Source organism: Bacillus rossius, chromosome 1, assembly GCF_032445375.1.
Source record: "Bacillus rossius redtenbacheri isolate Brsri chromosome 1, Brsri_v3, whole genome shotgun sequence".
Taxonomy (NCBI): Eukaryota; Metazoa; Arthropoda; class Insecta; order Phasmatodea; family Bacillidae; genus Bacillus; species Bacillus rossius.
The window spans coordinates 367,387,584-367,409,705 of NC_086330.1; the positions used below are offsets into that span (position 1 = coordinate 367,387,584).

Consider the following 22,122-nt stretch of genomic DNA (forward strand, 5'->3'; position numbering starts at 1 on the left):
CTTTTCTTAAACATAACCCCCCTCCCCTAGGTTTGAAAGACTTTCCGCTCAAAAAATTACTATGGTCACCACTCAAATTTCGTAGTCACACTATGGGCGACGAGAAGACTGCACACCAGCTCAGAGTCTTGCTCTTTGGGGCGAAGCTGCATTAGAAGAACCACCGAGAATCGCACTAGTCATTCCGCTTCATCTAACACTAAACTACCCTTAGTTACGTTGACATCTGTGGAAAAAAAACCGCGTGACACATTAGAAGAAAAAATATGACAATATATAAAGTATGTTTTATGTGAAATGTTATACGCATCACCACATCTATTCTTCTTACTAATAATGTAGTTATTTTTTAATCTCTTTCATTATGCTAATCTCAAGAGGGTTATTGCTTTTATTATAACTCTCCAACAAGAAATGACGTAGATATCATTTTTTATTCCAAAGATAATGGAACTATTCAGTCTTCCAGATGGCGTTAGTTTACAATGACAAGACTTCAAAAAATAAAATCGTTTACTTTTCATATGTTGCTTTATCAGTAAAAAAAAAAAAATCAAATGTTAACAATTTATTTACTGCACAAATATATTCTGGTGTATGAAACAGTTTTCTCTCTCTCTCTCTCTCTTTGTTTACAATAATATAATGAAAAGAAGTTTAAACAGTAAATACAAAAACAACATACTTCATCAATATAGAACTTAGAAAATGTTTCAACTTTCGTGAAAAGAGAAGTTAAGTTCTCTCTGATGGCTATTAATTAAAATGCATTTTTTTAAAAATAAATTATGAATCAATCAAATTAATGGATTTTGTAAGCATTCGCAAATAATTTTTTTTTTTTTTTTTAAGAAACTGTCTTTTGAGCTATGTCGAAGTGCTCACAAAGGAGAAACATTTATTATCTCGGCAGTTGGGTGGCTATTAACGATATAACATTATTCCCGATAGGTTACAACTGCGTGGGATAAATGTTGCGGGCTCTACATTGACAGAGCTGTGGTCTGTCTCGGGTCGGGCTACTCGTCGGCGGCGAAGGAGGGCTCGGTGTGCGCTCCGTCCTCGCGCGTGGTCCAGTAGATCCACTTCTCGTACTTGGCGACGTCCGTGTAGACCCCGGGGCTGTCCCAGCTGCCCTGGCCCTCGCCCCAGGAGACCACGCCCACCAGCACCAGGTCTCCGCCCTCCCGGCGCAGCAGCGGGCCGCCGGAGTCCCCCTGAAGACAACACCGAGGCCGATAGCGGCGCCCTTCGCTGCCGTGCAGTGGCGTCACGACCAGTAAGAACCAGTAACATCACTAACCACATGCCGACCACGAAAACCTGACGACTAGTTGGTAGAAACAACATGGCGTCCAGAATTTAATGGCGACCAAAAACAACACATTGACCAGAAACAACATGCTGGCCATTAAAACATGACGACTGGAAGCAAATGGTGGGTAGAAACGATATGGTAGCTACAAACAACATGGCGTCCAGAATTTAATGGCGACCAAAAACAACATATTGACCATAAACAACATGGTGGCCATTAAAACATGACTGGAAGCAAATGGTGGGTATAAACGATATGGTAGCCACAAACAACATGGCGTCCAGAATTTAATGGCGACCAAAAACAACATATTGACCAGAAACAACATGGTGGCCATTAAAACATGATGACTGGAAGCAAATGGTGGGTAGAAACGATATGGTAGCTACAAACAACATGGCGTCCAGAATTTAATGGCGACCAAAAACAACATATTGACCATAAATAACATGGTGGCCATTAAAACATGACGACTAGAAGCAAATGGTGGGTAAAAACGATATGGTAGCCACAGACAACATGGCGTCCAGAATTTAATGGCGACCAAAAACAACACATTGACCGGAAATAACATGCTGGCCATTAAAACATGACGACTAGAAGCAAATGGTGGGTAGAAACGTTATGGTAGCCACAAACAACATGGCGTCCAGAATTTAATGGCGACCAAAAACAACATATTGACCATAAACAACATGGTGGCCATTAAAACATGACGACTGGAAGCAAATGGTGGGTAGAAACGATATGGTAGCCACAAACAACATGGCGTCCAGAATTTAATGGCGACCAAAAACAACATATTGACCATAAACAACATGGTGGCCATTAAAACATGACGACTGGAAGCAAATGGTGGGTAGAAACGATATGGTAGCCACAAACAACATGGCGTCCAGAAATTAATGGCGACCAAAAACAACATATTGACCAGAAACTGCGGGCAACAGCAGATGCGATAGAAACCTGTTTTTTCTCTGTTTGTTGACCATATTCCTGTTATTAAATATTATGTGGTGTTTATATCCTTTTGACAACAACCATTTTTTGCTTAATTTGTGCTTTTTGTCTTTCGGGTATTTTTTTAGTTTTCTTCTACAGAAAAAGTGCTTAGCCAGGGGTGCCCACAAGGGGGGGGTAACGACGCAGACTGCGTCATTAAAATTTCAGGGGGGCGGGGTGGTTAAAAGACGATAAAAATGTATATATTATTTACATAATTATAGCTTCTAATGTGAAAATACGTTTCTGGTGCTTTGATAATTGAAAGGGATCTTGTAAATCAAATTGGCAACCCCGCACTTTCCTCAACAAAAGCAGTTTGGCATCTGTCGGTTCAGGATGGAAATATTACCTGATATGACCAAAATGATTATTAGTAGAAAATCAGTTTTAATTAATGCAAAATGTGATAAAATATAATACTAAAAAAGTATAACATTATAAAATAATTGAGTTAATCATTGATAAAATGGCATAAAAAATTTCGGGGGGGGGGGCCATCATTAGGTTAGTGGGGGGTGAGTCATAGTGTTTCGGGGGGGGGGGGGGGTGGGCACCTCTGGCTTAGCAATGGCGTATGTCCAAAAGCTTACATCAAGTGACTTTCCGGGGGGGGGGGGGTTCGACTACCGAGCCCCAGCGTCTCGGCTCCAAAGGGCCCCATAGTGAATGGATCAGGCCTATATGATAATGGAAGGACCATGAAAGGCGCCCCTGTGTTCGGGTGCATCCGGGCTTAAAAAAAAGAGCTGTAAACTACTCGCCTAGGTGTGATACGTTCCCCTAGTTCAGTGTTCGGGGGAGGTACCGTGGCAACCCCGAGGCCCTCCTGTGCATGCACCGTGGTTGTCATTTCTAGCCAGGGCTTCCTGCGGTCGCCGCCGGATGAGTTCAGGCACTTCCAGGCCTTAACCGGCTGTAAATCAGCCGGGCCGAGGTACGGCGGGTCGGAGGGTAGTCCGAGGAGACGAGGACATCCTGTTGAGTAACTCTGAAGAGTGGCAGTCGGTTAGCAGCTGGCGAACAGTCTGCCGAATAGACGCCAAGTTGGTAGTAGTGCGGGAAGATCCCGCTTAGGTTCCCTTTAAGGCCCTGGATTCTGATTGGGTAGGACTCGTACTTGGTAGTGGTGCTCCGATCGCATGGAGCAGGCTCCAAGGTACCCTAGCCTGATGCGGAGTCGACGTGGTGAGCGACGACACAGCTCGGGTACTAGCCTGGACAGCTAACAGAGGTTGGATAGGCCTCCACCGGACCACGGGTTCACTGGGTGTTTTGAGGGGTCCAAGCGTGATGTGGGAGATTGGGGAAGGCGCCAGCAGTGCTGATGAAGTCTCAGGGCTCAGGACACAGCCACTGTCTGGTCAGCTGAGAGTGGTAAAGGGGCTGAGGCGGCGACTATGCTGGGTTGGTGGCCCCAGCCGCTGGTCGGTGCCGAAGCTCTAACACCCTCGCAATCAACAATAGGTAGTGATCCCTCACAGTTCTGTATATTAAAAAGAAAACTGGTACGATACTCCCACACTACCTTTCAAGGGCGCATATTGGGAGGGGAACGTTGAGAAATGCCAGCCGCAAGGTCGGAATATATCTGTGATGTGGGAGTCAGGACACAGCCAACTGTCTCGTTTAGCTGAGTGAGGCAGAGGGCTGAAGGCAATGACTAAGCTGGGTTGCCCTATTCTGGTCAAACTGAGGCTCTTAACAACTTACTGATCAAAAAAAAGTGGGGGTAATCCCTTTACAGCTCTGTCGTAATATCACTTACTCTGGAATGTAAAAAATGGATCTGTAAGCCGACTCTCAATCTACCCTTAAGGGCGCAGATTTGGGAGGAGTGGTGGTGGATGCCGACCAAAAGGTTGGAACATAGCTGTTGATTTGGGAAACAAATCTGTACCTACGTATGTAGGGTACTGAGGAATCACGTGACCCAGTGATGTGTAACTTCACATATGATTGTTATATACTGAGTATTAATTTTTTTAAGAAAATTATTGATTTATATTGATTGATTTGATTATATTTCTATAAATTATTTGCATGCAATAAATATAAAAGTTAGATTTTATCACGGCCACTTCTAAGGCACCTCCGTAAGCACACGCATGCATTTATTTTTAAGAATTTTATTATTTTAATATACGAGTGTGGTTTGATTAATGTATCTGTAATTGTTTTTGTTCCAAATGTATTTAACTAATAATTTATTATTACTGCACTCATTCGGACGTTTTTACTAGCTATAAATTATGAATTTTAAGCTGTTATGTATGAGGTTTCTGTAAGATACCTTCATCACAAAATTTTCTGTCTGAAAAATATAACTAGTTAAAAAGAGTTTTTATAGATACTTACTGCAATTTAACATTTAATTCAATGTAAATTTACGATTCTAACTACAAACACGACTAAATTAACTGTAAATTATACATGAATTGTCTACATCATAAAATTATTTGTTAATATTGTATTTTTCATGCAGATTTAAGTAGAATTTGTTTTCCAATCATTTCCACTTCAAAAGATATATAATAAACTAATTATTAGTTTGAATCAATAATATATACAAAAAAAGTGTTAAAATCTACCGAAAGATACCTTACACAAAATTTAAATGATTATAATTTTTTTATTTTAATTTTTCTTAAGTGCAATCTTTTTAGTAACCTCTGATAATCTCTTCACCCACCAATCGCATTTCTCACTCTAAATTTCCTTCGCATTTAGTTTCCTCAGCCTTGGAAATAACACCAAACTAAAACCTTCACTGTCCATTTCATTGTTAACCATTTTGAATTATGCACCGTCAGTGTCTTCTGAAATAATATTTTCCAAGTCTATTTCAGAATCTGCAGCAGTACACATTATGTTAACTTGCATTTATTATTTCAAGCAGACTCTGGCTTTGTGTCCCTTAGCCATGTTATAATGGCATATTTTCTTCCCCTTACCCTCCAAGATCAAAACAACCGTTATCATCATAAAAATTCGCCAGAGCCCGACCTCTTCCCCCGCCAGTGCCGCGACCAACCCCAGCGCGCTTCAAGGGCCAGCACGCGAGTCAACCTAGGGTCTGGAAATACACTTCCCGGTTCCCCCTCATGTACCTAACTATTCCCCTCCTATCCCGGTTCCCCCACCATGTACCTAACTATTCCCCTCATGCATTCGGAATTTTCGTAATGCTCGAAAATTGTAGCAGCCTCAGCAAAGAAGTTTCAATTCAAATATTTAAATAAAGTATCTATATTTTCTTGGGATGATTATATAAACACCAAACCAGTAATTTCAAAAAAAAATAAGAGACTAAAATAATTTACGTATTTATTAAAAATATTTTTTGGGACTTACGCAATTGATGTCCACGAAACAACTTTAAATAAATATTACCTATTGCAAGAATCATTCAGGGGAAAGATACATGATTATATTTTTTTTATATTGCAGTAATTTTTTTTTTTGCTTTACCATTTGTATAGCTACTTTTTTGACGGTTGATAGGTATTTGCGCGTCCTAAGTTTAATGTACATTATCCAAATGAGCGAAGACAGGTTTTATTTTTTCAAGCTGGTGGAACCGAGTCGGAACCTGATGCAACACACCGCGGGTGTGCTCACCTATAGTGGTGTCCATGTCCCTCATCAAGCGTGCGTCGCGCCGAGCACCTGATGCTAGGCACCTGAGGTGTGCTCACCTTGGTGGTGTCCTTGTCCCTGGCGCGCGCGCAGATCATGTTCTCGGTGACCACCAGACCGCCGACCTCGTACAGGTGGCTGATGCCGGGCAGACGGTTGCACTTCTTGCGGTCCACCACGGTCAGCGACACCTCCAGCAGGTCGGGGCTGGGCCCTCCGGAGCCGTCCTGCCGCGCCACGACCACACCGCGGACTAGAGACTGACGGGGACGCGCCACAACGCCGAAATACCACAACGCCGAACGTACAATAACGCCGAAAACCATAACGCCGAATGCCAAATTGACTACAACGCCGACAGCTAGAAAACTGCTGTGTACCACAACGCCGAATTACCACAACGCCGAAATACATTAACGCCGAAAAATGTCATTGCAGGACTGCCACAAAGGTTAGGTTAGGTAAGGTTAGCACACAAATTCATTCAGTTGTTTTTTCATTTTGCTCCTGTGCCCCCCCCCCCCCTCCCCGCAGCAACATTTTTCGGCGTTACTGTATTTCGGCGTTGTGGTACACAGCATCAGTTTTCTAGCTGTCGGCGTTGCGGTCAATTTGGCATTCGGCGTTATGGTATTTGGCGTTATCGTACGTTCGGCGTTGTGGTAACGACCCGAGACTGACCACTGCGCTCAGCGCTCCTAGCGGGAGCGCGCACAACTGGCCCCAACAGCTTGGCGTGGACAACTTACACTAGTCACGTGAACACATTCGAAACAAGCTGAAATGCAAACTGGTGTATGAGACCGGAGCTAGTTTGTCACTTAGCCGTTCCAAAACAAAGAACTGGCAGTAGTTCGTTATTTCTTCCACAGATAGCAACACTGTGGGGGTTCTGTCGTTCACGAGTCGTCAGTTGTGGTATGATGTGCGTGCAAAAGTGTGCATCCTGCAGCCTAGTCATGAGAAACCCGTGATCATTTAATGTTCATCGTGTGCAGAGAACATACTTACTTAAAGTATTTCGATTTCGATATTGTTTCGTAATGTAATATTTTTTTGTGTTATTTTTTCCTTGGAACCTGATTTTAACATAAAATTGCGCGAACGGGTTTGTTTGTACAACGAGCTGGGTGTTAGTTGTTACAGTGTAGTTACAATACAGTGTTAGGTTGTTGCTATAGGGCCTATCATATTTGTATTGCTTCTTGCGATGTTACTTTTGCATGTCTAATTGACTTCCAGTAAAAACGAAATATTAATGTTACATGTCGTATTTTCAAAAAAAATGAACGTATTTTTTTATAATTTTTTTGTGATTTATAATACTTTGTATTTTATATGCTAATGCAACTTATATAAATATAACATATTATACAAAATAATTTAATACATGTCAGTGAGCGTATATATTTTAAAAAAATAATATTAAAATTTTGACAATGTCCCTTACGTGTGTAACAACATATACCGTAAGAATTTAATAAGCTTAAGTTTTCACAAAAAATGAATCTTTGATTTTACACCTAAAAGGGTTTTTAAATTTAAGTAACCTTCAACTAATTTTGCATGTACACACAAATAAGAAGTAATATTATCAACCTTAAAAAAATTATAAATTGAAACAACTATTCCCGTTGCCTGAAGCAGACTGCGCAATGTGGTATTAATAGAGGCACAATCGATATTTAAGCTATTGTTTCTTTAATGGATTCACAATTTTTTTTATAATTGATAGCAGCATCCTCAGGGTGACGATACTGACTGCAAGGCTCAGGAAAGGTAATTTGACTTGAACACCGCGGCATGGGTTCGACCCAAAGGCCAAGACAATGGCCTCGTGTTGTTTTCCAGTACAACTGCGGAGTGCGTGTTTGACGCAAAGGGTAGTTACCTTGGTGGTGATGCCCTTATGTAAACATAAATGTAAAATGTAAAAAAAAATCGTACACGCAATTAATAAATAACACGTTAGAGGGCAGTTACCTTGGTGGTAATGCTCCCAAAGTGCGGTTACCTTGGTGTTAATGCCCCCAGAGGGCGGTTACCTTGGTGGTGATGCCCACAGAGGGTAGTTACCTTGGTGGTGATGCCCTCAGAAGGTAGTTACCTTGGTGGTGATGCCCTTATGTAAACATAAATGTAAAATGTAAAAAAAAATCGTACACGCAATTAATAAATAACACGTTAGAGGGCAGTTACCTTGGTGGTAATGCTCCCAAAGTGCGGTTACCTTGGTGTTAATGCCCCCAGAGGGCGGTTACCTTGGTGGTGATGCCCACAGAGGGTAGTTACCTTGGTGGTGATGCCCTCAGAAGGTAGTTACCTTGGTGGTGATGCCCTTATGTAAACATAAATGTAAAATGTAAAAAAAAATCGTACACGCAATTAATAAATAACACGTTAGAGGGCAGTTACCTTGGTGGTAATGCTCCCAAAGTGCGGTTACCTTGGTGTTAATGCCCCCAGAGGGCGGTTACCTTGGTGGTGATGCCCACAGAGGGTAGTTACCTTGGTGGTGATGCCCTCAGAAGGTAGTTACCTTGGTGGTGATGCCCTTATGTAAACATAAATGTAAAATGTAAAAAAAAATCGTACACGCAATTAATAAATAACACGTTAGAGGGCAGTTACCTTGGTGGTAATGCTCCCAAAGTGCGGTTACCTTGGTGTTAATGCCCCCAGAGGGCGGTTACCTTGGTGGTGATGCCCACAGAGGGCGGTTACCTTGGTGGTGATGCCCACAGAGGGTAGTTACCTTGGTGGTGATGCCCTCAGAGGGTAGTTACCTTGGTGGTGATGCCCTCAGAGGGTAGTTACCTTGGTGGTGATGCCCCAGATGTTGGTTATCTTTGTGGTGATGCCTCCAGATGAGGGGGTTACCTCGGTGGTGATGCCCCCAGAGGGTGTTACCGTGGTGTTGATGGCCTCAGAGAGTGTTTAGCTTGGTGGTGATGCCCCAGATGTTGGTTATCTTTGTGGTGATGCCTCCAGAGGGTGGTTACCTCAGTGGTTATGCCCCAGAGGGCGGTTACCTTGGTGGTAATGCTCCCAAAGTGCGGTTACCTTGGTGTTAATGCCCCCAGAGGGCGGTTACCTTGGTGGTGATGCCCCCAGAGGGCGGTTACCTTGGTGGTGATGCCCACAGAGGGTAGTTACCTTGGTGGTGATGCCCTCAGAGGGTAGTTACCTTGGTGGTGATGCCCTCAGAGGGTAGTTACCTTGGTGGTGATGCCCCAGATGTTGGTTATCTTTGTGGTGATGCCTCCAGATGAGGGGGTTACCTCGGTGGTGATGCCCCCAGAGGGTGTTACCGTGGTGTTGATGGCCTCAGAGAGTGTTTAGCTTGGTGGTGATGCCCCAGATGTTGGTTATCTTTGTGGTGATGCCTCCAGAGGGTGGTTACCTCAGTGGTTATGCCCCAGAGGGCGGTTACCTTGGTGGTAATGCCCCCAGAGGGAAGGTATCGTTGTGGCGATGCCTCCAGAGGTTGTTTACCTTGGTGGTGATGCCCCATCCGGCAGAGACGACATCCGTGCCTTGGTCCAGGAGGTCTCTGTGGTCAGCCAGCCTCGCCGGCCTCACGGCAGCCTCGGTGAAGGGCTCTTTCACCTGGCGGGCAATCGAGCAGGTGTCCGCATCAAGGGCGAGGTCTGTGTCTCGAGCACGACCACTCGGCACTCAGTTCTCGGCCCGCCCCACATCCGTCCGAATTATTCTATCTTACATGGATGGAGACTGGGGGGAAAAAAAACTCGCGGGTTCGATGACATACAGGATGGACTTCACAGTGCTGTGTATATTCGGGCACATAACGCCAGTTCATCATCTTTTTGAGTCGTCTCAACCGGTTTGCCTGCGATTCGATACGTCTTCATTTGAAGGTTTCTCATTGGCACAGAGTCATCCAGTGAACCAAATAACAAAAGCAGCGCAAATGTTTACGATTATAAGATGTATGTATACATCAGCGAACCAGTTAAAAGATATGTGTATTAAAACTATTGCGAAATGAATTAATTTTTCCGGTCTCTGTACATAGTAGCCTTTACACCTTTCCCTATTCGTTCCAAGATAAATAAAAAAATATTTTACCAGGTAGAGGGAATTACAGGAAATAATATAAATTATTTGTTAATAATTTATAATAACGGCTGTAACATACTGACATTGAACATTGCTGATTTTTAGTAAACAGCCTCGGCTAAGCTATATTCCTAGGGATCTCTGGAGAACCACAGGCTCAAGTTGCAGCTAGTATCAAGTAAAAAGTAGGGCAGCAACAACATTCAACGGTAATCTCTCGTGGAAAACATTCTCGGCTTCGCTAAAGCAAGTTGTCATTGGCCACGCCACTGCGTATGATGGCTATTCTAACCTATAAACGGCAATTTCTCAAAAACCAGTAGTAATTTTGAAATGCTGTTTTTGAGGTGCATGGAGAAACGCCTGTTGTGTTTAATTTTACGGAAAAACTGCGATCCCTGTACAATTTACCTAATATATATCTACGTGAAGCGTTACGGAAACAATGCATAAAGCATGGAATCAAGTCAGTAGAAACTTGTAAGCTGAGTTTCCCGTAAGTTCTGTTCCAGAGATTCGAATGGTCGGTTCTTGTTTCATGGGAGAGAAGCGATAAGCCGCTGGCTTTGTGATGGACACTTAATGAACAAAACAAGCTGGGACCCTGCGTGGAATGTAATTGACGTCACGTCCATAATTATTAACACCGGGCGGGCCGTAAAATCTAATTAAACCACAATTTAATTTCGTTTATATTGATCGTGTCATTTAAAATGGTATTTTAAGCTATTTTTGCCGATGTATGTACATTCATCAACCAACGTAAAAAATAATTATTTGATATTTAGCTTTTTATTGTACGAAAGGATGTTCGTCAAATGTCTTAACATATTAGATAGTTACGTGGTAACCTTTGACTAAGCCAGTGATAATCCCGCTGTGGTAGAATGTCCGTGTTTCGTCTGAAAATAACTACATCCTTCAAGTCTAAAATATTAGTTCCATCCAAAAGAGCTAGCCGAATAATTTTCCGTGTTAAATTCATACCTCTTGGCGCAAACATTCCACTTTAAATAATCGTCTATAGTCCTTGTCAATTATTTGATACGACGCTCAGGACTTTCGTGCAAAAAAGTAAATTGTTTATCACAAAATAGGCATCAGAAGCCTGTAGAACAGCAAAGCGTCTACCTAAGACTAAGACCTTCTAGCTCCGGGATATTTGTCCACTACTGCAGCAAGAAAGGGGGAAATTCTTGTTTGTCGTTACGAGAAGTAATGGTTGAAGATCAAGACACTGAAAAAGTATGATCATCTGAGCATCACATTTTTCAGTTCCATCAATTTTTACATTATTTTTTAAGCGTGAAAATTTGGAGCTGTAAGGAATTTTTTTTTTAATATGCAGCTGTCTATATTATTTTATGCTGATGTATTCTCGTTATCAAGGACGTCAAAATTGCGGGTGTGAACTATGAGTATGAATTATGGTTGTTATAAAATATCCAACATTTCAGAGTAACATTAGTCTTCGTTGCACCTCAGGCAGACTACGCCAACCATAGACTAATGATCGTATAGACTGTGCACGTGATCTGTGGAGGGAAACCTTTGAGTTTAATCTTTTTTTCACTTACACCATTGCTGGTGACACTGTATGTCATAAGAAATCTCCATAACGGGCAAGAATGATTGAATGCAATCACCCAAAATCAGCCGATGCCGAAAGTTAAAAACATGGACAGCACAGAAAAATTCCGTGGAAGGAATAGAAAAATTTTACAGCGCAAATGGAGACAGTGGGCTGAAAACTACGACAACAGTTAATAAGGACCAAAAAAATACCTTTGACAACACAGCGACAAACAGACGAACACAGCGACGTGAATGTACAGATACTCTGGACACCACGACGACGACAGGACAGACTGTTTGTGCCTGAGGACACAAACGCCACAACTGTTTATCTTAGAAGGCCCACTGTGTTCTTATGTGCAAAGTAAATCTTTTTCTGATTATTTCCTTCCGCGGTATTTTCTGTGCTATCTATGTTCTTAACTTTTTTTACATCGGCTGATTTTGGCCTGTTTCCTGAGTGTTTTCATATATATATATATTTTTTGCTGATGAGGTTTTTATTACATGCAGTGTAACCAGCAACGGAATATATATAAAAAAACTTCTTAAATTAATCTTTTTCACTGCGGTAACCATTCAAAGACAGATTATATTCGTGGTTCCAACATTGGGCGGTTCTATTTGTGAATTAGAGACAGACACGAAAGTGTGTGATGGCATATTCCGCTGTAACCATCAGTGTCAATGCCCAAAGTGTTTGATCTTTAAAGACCATTTCTTTAAAATGGGTACTGTGACGGGAAAACAAACTGTTGGAGCACCGCCTGTGAAAGTGAGCGAATGAAGACGGACAGGGACCTTGAGCAGCGCGATGTCGTTGTTGTAGAGGCTGGGCTCGTTGTACTCCGGGTGGCTGACGACCTGGTCCACGTGGTGCAGGGTGCCGCCGCGACCCTGCGACGTGACTCCGGCCCGGACTTGCACCAGCGACCTGGGGGGCGAGCACCGAGCACCACTAGCGGTGGCCGCCGGCGACGCAGGGCCCGAGCAGGCTCTCGGCTCTCGTGTCACGCGTCACGCGTCTCAGGTCTTGGGTCTCCTGTCTCGGGTCTCAGGTCTCGTTCCTCGAGTGTCGTTTCTCGGGTTCTGAGTCTAGGGTCTCGTGTCTCGGGTTTAGGGTCTCGTGTCTCGGGTCTCGGGTCTTGGGTGTCGTGTCATGTGTACCGAGTCTCGGGGTTTAGGGTCTCGTGTCTCTTGTATCTCGGATCTTGGATCTCGGTTCTCGTGTGTTGGGTCTCGGGTCTCGTGTCTCAGATCTCGTGGCTCGTGTCTCGGAGACTTGGGTCTCGTTTATCGTGTCTCGGGTTCTGGGTCTAGTGTCCAATGTCTCGTCCTTGTTTTGGTCCCCGAATCCCGGGTTTCGGGCCTCATACCTCGGGTTTCATGCCTCGTGTTTCGAGTCTCGGATCTCGCGTCTCGTGTCCCGGGTCATTGCTCTCGGTTTCTGACAAGTAGAAAGTTATTTCACAGTGACTTGACAAAGAAAAGTGTATCATATCCAAACCATTTTATTTTTACAGTTTCAAACAGACTCTAAAAGTGAATGGGTTTTTATTTTCCTGGAATATTTTACCGTGCCGTCAAGCTAAATGCGTCAGGTACAAATAACACAGTATTAATGTGTTCCAAATACAGTTATTTTGGCTTTGCAATAAATTACATCCTGAAACAAACAACACAATATAATAACAGCTATACAATTTTAAAAGCACATAAAATAAGATTTAGATTTGGATTATTTTAAACAAGGATTACTCGTAAAAATTATGTTAAACACTAAAACTAGGTAATGCGTCTATAAACAATAACTTCACATTTTTATAACAGAACTTCGTACGTCATTTTTAAGACATTGAACTATACTTATAAAAAATGTCACATATTAATTAACTATCTGAATACTCTCACTAAACATTTTTAAACACGCGTATAAAATACACTGTTACAGTATGTGGCTTTTAGAACAAACATTCGCTCCCAGACATTTTACTGCACTAGGAAGTTTACGTACACAGTTCACTCACTGAAGTACATACGCAGCAGGCAAGCACATCTGAAACCAAATGTTATTACATAGCGGTTCGTACCACAATATAGTTCTCATCAAGAGGGAGGATAAGTGTCCATGCACTCGATCTCGTAATGCAAACATGAATAGTACATGATTGGGTCTCCGGTGGCTGTTTTCGGTTTGAGTTGGAGGTGACAGGTAGCGTCTGCTGCCTTGGAACCTACTTCTCCGATGACGTCACGGCAACCATCTTAGTGTCAATTTCCTCTAAATTCCTCAAAAATGACTCAAAATTCCTCAAAATTGTAAGAAATTTCCCAGTATAGAGGGGGAAAAATTCCCGTTTTGAGGGAAACATTTCCCATTTTATTCCTCAAAAATTCAAAAAATCGAAATGCCTTAAAAGACTTTTTGCCTTTGAAAGAACCCAAATTCCTAAAAGCGGCTTAAGACTCCTAACAGCAAGACTCCCTGAGTTACCAAAGTCACGACCTCTACCTTGACCGTAAACTTGAAATTATTTAATTTTTGACCTTAAATTTTAAAAAAATCCAAAAATTATTTTTAAAATGTGTAATTCAAACGTTGCACTTTTCGTTACCTACGCCCGACATCATATATTCTTGAACATTACACTTATCGTTATACCTGCCATCTTGGATTCTATAACTCTGCATATTTCGTTACGCATGACATCTAGGATTTGTATGTCATCGTTGCACTTTTCTTTACGGTCGTGTATCTTGGATTCTAGAAACGTTGCACTTTTTGTTACGGACGCCATCTTTAAAATCCGTAAATATTATCAGTTTTTAACGGGAAAAATTTTAACATAAATCCTCCGCCATTTTAAATACTGTCCGCCATCTTGAAAATCCGTAAATATATAACTATAAATTGGAAAAATCTTTTTAATTAATAACTAATTAATTAATTTTTTAATAAAGAACATGTTGCTATCTTTAATTATAACATCATGGCTGCCATATTGTTTTCATTATATGAAGGGCGCCATCTTAACGTTATTCAAAATGGCGGAGGGTTTTTTATTTACTAGGCACAATATGTTTTCCATCCGTGTACATTATGTGCACAATTTCAAATTAATTCTGTTTTCATACTCCGTGTACCTATAAGTGATGTACATTTTATTTCACGTCCTGTATCTAAAGAAAACATAATAATATTCAGACAAGATAAAGGTATGATTATGTTAATTGTTAAATAACAGTTACTTATCATAGTTCTACTGTTGTATTACCTACGCTATTCGCATATTCGTGGTCCAATGAAAGAGTTATTATAAGAGTATGTAGATATAAAATGAGGTGACTGGGAAATATGTATCGCACCTTATTCAGTCACCCAGTATGTGACTTATCGTGAAATGATTGCACACGCTGTGTAGTGCGCGAACACGAGTCGGCCCGGCGCCGCAGACCAGCGGGCGTGTTCCGAACACGCCGGCCGGTACACTTGCCTCATGTTGGGCGTGGGGAAGCAGTGCGCCGCCGACACCACCCAGTACTGGGACACCACGGTGCCGCCGCAGAAGTGCTGGCCCGCCACCTCCAGGGACACCTGGGGGCACCAGACCACGCCCCAGTGGTGGGAGAGCTAGCTCCACGGGTCCTGGACCATTTACCTACTTCTTCCAGGCCCTATCTTATTTTCAAATTACGGAGTATCCCTAGAGAAGGGGATATTCGGAGGTCATCCTCCGAAAAAATTGTAAACACAAAAAATTTTTTAAGCCAACCTTTTACTTGAATTATGATATTGGTTCTTTAAACAAAAATCTGATAATTTATACTTGGGTTGGTTTTATAATTATTATAAAGAATAAATTCATTTGTTATTGCATCATCAAATGAGACAATATGATCTTTATTTTAATATGAATTTCATGAAAACGCAATAATTGAAACGAAAGGTATTGACCAGCACTTTAAAATTTAATCTAAGGTCGATTTTATGCCCTTCTGAAAATCCAAAATAATAAAAATAAAAATGGCGTGGCTCATTACAGCATCCAAACTGGATAGCACGGCTCTACTTAGGCCGGTATTCCAAGACACAAAAATAAGGTAGCAAGAGGTCGGTGTGCGAAATTAAACGTTATAACAGCGAAACTATCCTGGAATACATTTAGTCCACCTTAACTATAAAAACAAGAAATAATTGCAACTTAAAAAGTAATTTCAGCGTCTGTTTCGTGCAATCCAATTTTTGAGCGATGGTGCTGCTATCCCAAGGATTTTTGCCATAACAATTGGGTCGATGGATGCGAAACGTCCGCTAGGATGCGTTGGAACCAGTTTTCTTTTTAGCCTCGCGCAGGGCCCCGTTTATGAAAACGGTTGCCATTTTGTTCCCTTAGAGGGATTCGATGTGGACACGTTCCGTAATACTGTGGCGGAAGCACTCGGACTCAGTCAAGATTTGCAAAATGCCACTAAAAATAAAATAATATTTCAACAACAAACAACATTGGGGGGGGGGGGGGGTTGGTTGGTTAGCAGTAGAGCTGGTACAGGGACGTCTAATCTCCTTAGGACAAGGGGTGTAGGGTGTGTTGACTGAAAAATAAAAGTATTATTCATCCCACATCGTTTCAGGTTTATTTCCGGTAAACTATGGCCAACACATAAATAAATAAATAAGTAATGTCAAACTACTCTTTTCACAATAAATAAATACTCCTTAGAAATAAATAAACAATAGTTTATCCTCTTTCGTAGTATGAGTATTACCTTTTAAAATGAAATGATTAATGTTTACAAACACCTCGACAATACGGACCGAGAGTAGGGTTACAGTTGTAGGTATCTCAACAAGGCAGAGCTTTTACCCCGAACGTCGTGCTAGACAGTGACTGTTGAAGTGTGGGGAAGGGGGGCGCACCACAACGCCGAAATGCCAAATTGACCACAATGCCGACAGCTAGAAAACTGCTGTGTACCACAACGCCGAAATACACTAATGCCGAAAAATGTCATTGCAGGACTGCCACAAATGTTAGGTTAGGTTAGACTAGGTTAGGTTAGACTAGGTTAGGTTAGGCTAGGCTAGGATAGGCTAGGTTAAGTTAGGTTAGGTTATATTATGCTAGGTTAGGTTAGGTTAGATAAGGTTAAGTTTGATTGTGGTATTTCGGCGTCAAGGTACATTTAAGAAACACACACAAATTCATTCAGTTGTTATTTCGGCGTTGTGGTACATAGCAGTTTTCTAGCTGATGGCGTTGTTGTCAATTTTGACATTCGGCGTTATGGTATTTCGGCGTTGTGGTAACGACCCGTGTGGAAGCAGCACTTCGCACGGCGCCATGGTCTGGGGAAGGACTTACCGCGAATGGATACTCCCCTGGCTTGGCCGGTTCTCCGTTGAGGATTTTGTACATGTTTTCCTTCGCCGTCGAGTCATCGGCACCGAGGACCCGCTTTTCCAGAGGGTGACCTTTGACATCTGCAAGAGAATCATCGGATTGCACAGTACCACAGACTCGCGAGGAGAAGTCACAAGCTTTGGGTCACCCAATCTGACGTCTGTGGCCATAGGTGGCATGGCCACTTGATTTTATATTTATTTTAATTAATGTTGAATTATGGCTGTGACATAATTTTAGTTTTAGTATTTGCCCTTTTTCTTTGTTTATAAGTATTGGTCTTTTATAAGTTTTGTTAATCTTATTTTTAAATATGTTTTTATATTATGTTTTTTTAAATGGTTTAGTTTCTTGATATTTAATTATATCGTTTTGGACTTTGAATCATAATACGGTGTTCGACGCTCCCCCCCCCCCCCCCCCCCCCCCGTGAAGATTGAAATGGACTGTTCCAAGGCAATAAGGTGGTGGGGGAAATACGTCAAGAGGGACGGAATGAGCTGTATGAGGGAGTCGTCAGCTGATCGCCGTGGTGGACGTGTATGCGCTTCGGGCGTGACGAGCGCGGGTGATGGCTCGTGGTATTGGGCCGGCGGGGACTCGTGAATATTTTTTAACATAAATCAGCTGACGTATATTGAACTTCGGCAAATACTTAGATTGTGGTGGGTGCTGCCAAGAGGATGAAAAGTCTACGCTACCTTTTTCGTTAATGAAGCATTTAGCATGTGTGCTAAAGTACAGCCGGCTAAACTCCGGGCTAGGAGGTCCGGGGTGGGATGCGACGTACAACGTTTAATCCAAGTAAGTGATTCCGGCTCCGAACTTTTGCCCCTGTAACCCCGGGGCGTTGATATAAACTTTGCCCACCATAACAGTGAACAATTTGAAAATGTTTTTTTGCCAAAAGACCCTAATTCCCACGTCGAGTGTATGTTGCGTCCTTGTACTCATTTTTACCGAACCTTCCATCAAGCATGCCATGAAGCGCCGTAAAATAAATTCACCCGGGTGTAATGAAGATGTTTTAGAGAGACATTAATTTTTACTAACTTTTACTTGAATAGTATTGTAATTTATTATTTATACATATATATATATATATATATATATATATATAGAACGGTTTTGGTATCAATGTCTGAATTTATTTATGCGTTTATTGCAGTATTTATTATTTATTGGTATATATTAAAACGTGGCTATATTAAGAGCCTCTATAACTTTATAGGGCAAATGGTTTTAGATATAATTGTAATTTTTTTGATATTTGGTCGTAACTTAAATTCCTTACCATGCTCATGCGCAAATGGTCTCATTAAAGTTTTTCACATTTCGAGTAATTACGTTCTTTTCATTTTAAATGCTATTAATCTGATCTCTTCCTTTTCTAAAAACCTTTTGAATAATTTATTTATGAATTTTGGGGCACTCGTTTTTTGGAGCAGCGTGCGAAATAATAACTTTAAAAAGATAAATAAGATTGGAGTGTTGAAGACTGTTCCCAGACGGGTGTCTAACTTGTGGTGGTGTGACATCGGGAGTGTCAACCGCGACACGTCCCGTCGCGAAAGTAAAGTACTCCCCAAAAGCAATCCACCCGTGAAGGAGAAAACCCAACTCTCGATTACTGTAGCTTTTCTCCTGTGGTTATTGGCTGAGGTCGGTGAGAGGTGTCGTCCCGCTCTTGACGGGGCCAATGAGAATGTGGTCACCGTACTGCTGCACCCTCACAATTTGCCATGACTCTTAGGAAAAGCTACAGTGTTATTGAAATACCTTGTCATGAAAAGAAATCGCGAAATACAGGTGTCCCTACCTATCAAATAAACGAGGCACAACTCATACAACCGTAAAGTTGCACTTGGAAAGATTAATGCATAGTTGTACCAGCGGTTAGAGCGTCCGACCACCAAGCTGGTGACTATGGTGCAATACCACTTGATTTGATTTGTTATCGAAGTTTAATTGATAACATGAAAATCCGTGTTGATTTAATGAAAAGAATATCTTTAATTTCTTGTTTTCTTTACGACATACGTTCAGCTAATACAAACAACTAATCGCTGTTATTAAATCCTAAACATGATTTATTTTTCAAATACATAAAAAAAAGTGTGGCAATATTTACACATAGCTGTCACTGGCATTTTCTACAGATTTTGTGCACACACTTATCATGAAAACAAATAGGGAAAACAATATTTTTTGTTCGCACCACGCGCATTTTTTTTTGTTACAAAACAGCATAACAAGCGTGTTTCAACATGTCCGTAATCTTTGGAGTGCTCCGTTGCTAAAAAAAAAACTAATTAATGTATTTTGATAGTACCTACATTCGCGCTGTTTCCCGCAAAGGGAAATTAGAGAAATTTCAGTTTTATATAAAGTACAAGAAAAATATTACAATGCGTATAAAATCATCATGATGGTATTTTATTTAATGTTTTTTTATTATTATTTCGTGTTATCGATGAAGAATCGATCAAAAATAATGAGTAACCTAAGTGGGATTGAACCCGAATCGCCAGGAAAGTGATCGGATACTATCTACTGGCTACAGAGAAAGGGATGCAGTTACAAATATATATATATATTAAAAAGCCCGAGATTGGCCTTCAAATATTATTTAATGTTCTCAAATACACAACCTTTGATGAGATTTAGGTTTAATATACGAATTTTATTTTTAAAATAAACATAAATATATCAACCTAAAAAAATCAAATACTAAAAATTGTCCCTGCGGGGGCTATTGTTCCTCAAACCCTATCCTGCAACAGAACCGTGATGCGTGTTAACTGGCCACTCAGTACAAATTAACGACAGAAACTTCGAATCTTGGCGAGCTACGTGGAGGAACAGTCATGCGCGCAGACTCGGAGCGACCGTTGCCAGTCGTGGCGACCGCAAAGAACACTCCTGCTGACGTCACACGCCTCCCTCCATTTAGGAAGCCGTTGCCCCTCCTCAGAACAATCACCTGATAGACGACACTTTCACTGGGGACTACAACCTATGGACATTTCATTTTGTTAACATTTTGCTATACCCTAACTGGATGGCAATTTGTGAGTAAATATCACTTATTCAAGTCAATAGTAATAGAGTTAAGGTTTGTGAAAGGGTTAGGTTCGAACGAATGTGAACCTGAGGATATAAATAGTAAGCCATCTAGGAAGTATCTAGGAAGATGAAGAAAATACTTGCTGGTATTTCATTACTTGAAATTCTTCTTTCGCTTCCCTTTTGCCACATTTTGACGTGAATACGTCTTTGAAATTGCTTCCATAGTGGGAGACAATTCAAAAAACGAATGATAACGACATCGTAGGATACAGTTTGTTGTTGCAGCTACATTTCTATCATCTCCATACAAAATTTAATTACACCACTGGATAGCTAAAGGATCAAAGAATTCGTTACAACTAAGTGAGGACTGTGACGCATCGTGCCATTTTGAGGTCATTTTGTTGGGATTCGAGATTTCCATTTAGTATAACTTTTGACTCGGAGAAGCTACAACGTTCGTTTTGGGTTTCAATCGTCAGCTCTCGTCAAAAGCTATCGATTGCTTGTATAAAACATTAGTGTAAAATAGTTACAGTGAATATATATGGTGTTAAAATAAAAAAATAGCGTATTTTATATTTTATATAGAAAATATTACCTGTTACGTACACGTATTCACGTACAACACACGGCCATGTCCATGACACAGCCACAACCATTTTTGACGTGACAACGTCTAATAAATCGATGAACCCCGGCTGCAGGCACGAAAAAGTGTCCCGTAACGCACATTATCCCGTTACGCTGTGTCCCGTTACGCTCATTGTACGCTTGCGCCGCATCTATCTCTCTTCCACTCGATTGGAACAACCATCGATTTGACTTTATCCAGGCACATTAAACTTGAAACACTCCTATTCGCTTCCTACTTTTCCTATCATCGTCCTATCCTTAACAGAATAACACAGATTGGAAGAAGTTAAATAGCAAACGTGTATAAAAGTTATAGTTAAAATAATCTCTTCGTTTAAGTAATAAACATATATGAATTAATGAGTGCAAATAAAAGTAAATTTATCAATTAAATTGTAGATTTCATTTCACTCCTTTGTATCCATACAAAATAGTGATAATTCAATTAAAATGAATCAATCATTTCATCAATGTTTTGTTATGACGTCACGTTAAACTATCGTCCGTAAACCGACTTTACAGACAACCAATTTTTTTAATGCTCTATTATCTTTTCAACTGTGGAAAATTTTAAGGGATATATTGTTTCGTTGTATCTTACCATGGAAACGTGTTCCAAGCGCCAGCAAGACCGCCGCGAACAGCATGGCGCGGAAGAGTTGCCCTCCAGCCCACGGGATGTCGGGAGGCGGACAAGCCTCTAAGATGGCGGTGGCCAGGCTGTGGGGCGCGCGAGCTTTACGACAGGATGCGAGTTAGCAGTGCCGGCGATAAAACTGCCCGCCGATAATCCCCAATTAGTGATGGCGTTCTGGATAACCTATACTCCTTTTCCGTCACACACTCTTTAGTTACTGATAGGCAGTAAGTGACCTCGCATTATAAAATGTTTCTGCTACTGAACTCAAGTCAGCGTGGGCTAACGCGATTTGATTACCAGGGTGCCGGAGATTGAAAACTTTGTAGCTACTCATTATTTACATCAAGGTGATTAGGGCGAGAGAAAATTTGTTTTTGCGAACATGAAATCATTGGGCTTTAACAAATGTTATTTGAGTCATTTGTGATATTGGTTTGTAATTATATATAAGTATATCATCGACAACAAGGTAATAAGAGAGCCCTATACATCAAAACATTTCATATTTTGGTGGGTAGGGGGAGGCGATTGGTGATATACTTCTTTGTTAGCTGTTTGCTTTCAAATGCTTTTCTTTTTTTTTTTTGGTGGGGATGATAATTTTTTTTCAGGGGATCCCTCATAAACTCCCTCCCCCCTCCACACACAGCATACGCCACTGGCTGTGCTGTATGATTTTGTGAAGAATCATTTGAACATATGCTTCTCGGAAAGTCAAAACTAGATATCCCTACTTAAATTAAAAACCTTAACCTTCT

General features: G+C 41.3%; 1 protein-coding gene across 1 annotated transcript; it reads right to left on the reverse strand.

Annotated features, from left to right (window-relative positions):
* Positions 1-553: 553 nt before the first annotated feature.
* Positions 554-21,466, reverse strand: LOC134528403 (trypsin epsilon-like). Its single transcript, XM_063362001.1, has 7 exons — positions 21,326-21,466; positions 16,981-17,099; positions 15,112-15,212; positions 12,419-12,551; positions 9,455-9,568; positions 6,019-6,186; positions 554-1,217 (listed from the first exon to the last, which is right to left on the reverse strand). The coding sequence occupies exons 1-7, from the start codon at positions 21,369-21,371 to the stop codon at positions 1,020-1,022; spliced, it is 879 nt and encodes a 292-aa protein (XP_063218071.1). The 5' UTR covers positions 21,372-21,466; the 3' UTR covers positions 554-1,019.
* Between the last annotated feature and the right edge of the window lie 656 nt (positions 21,467-22,122).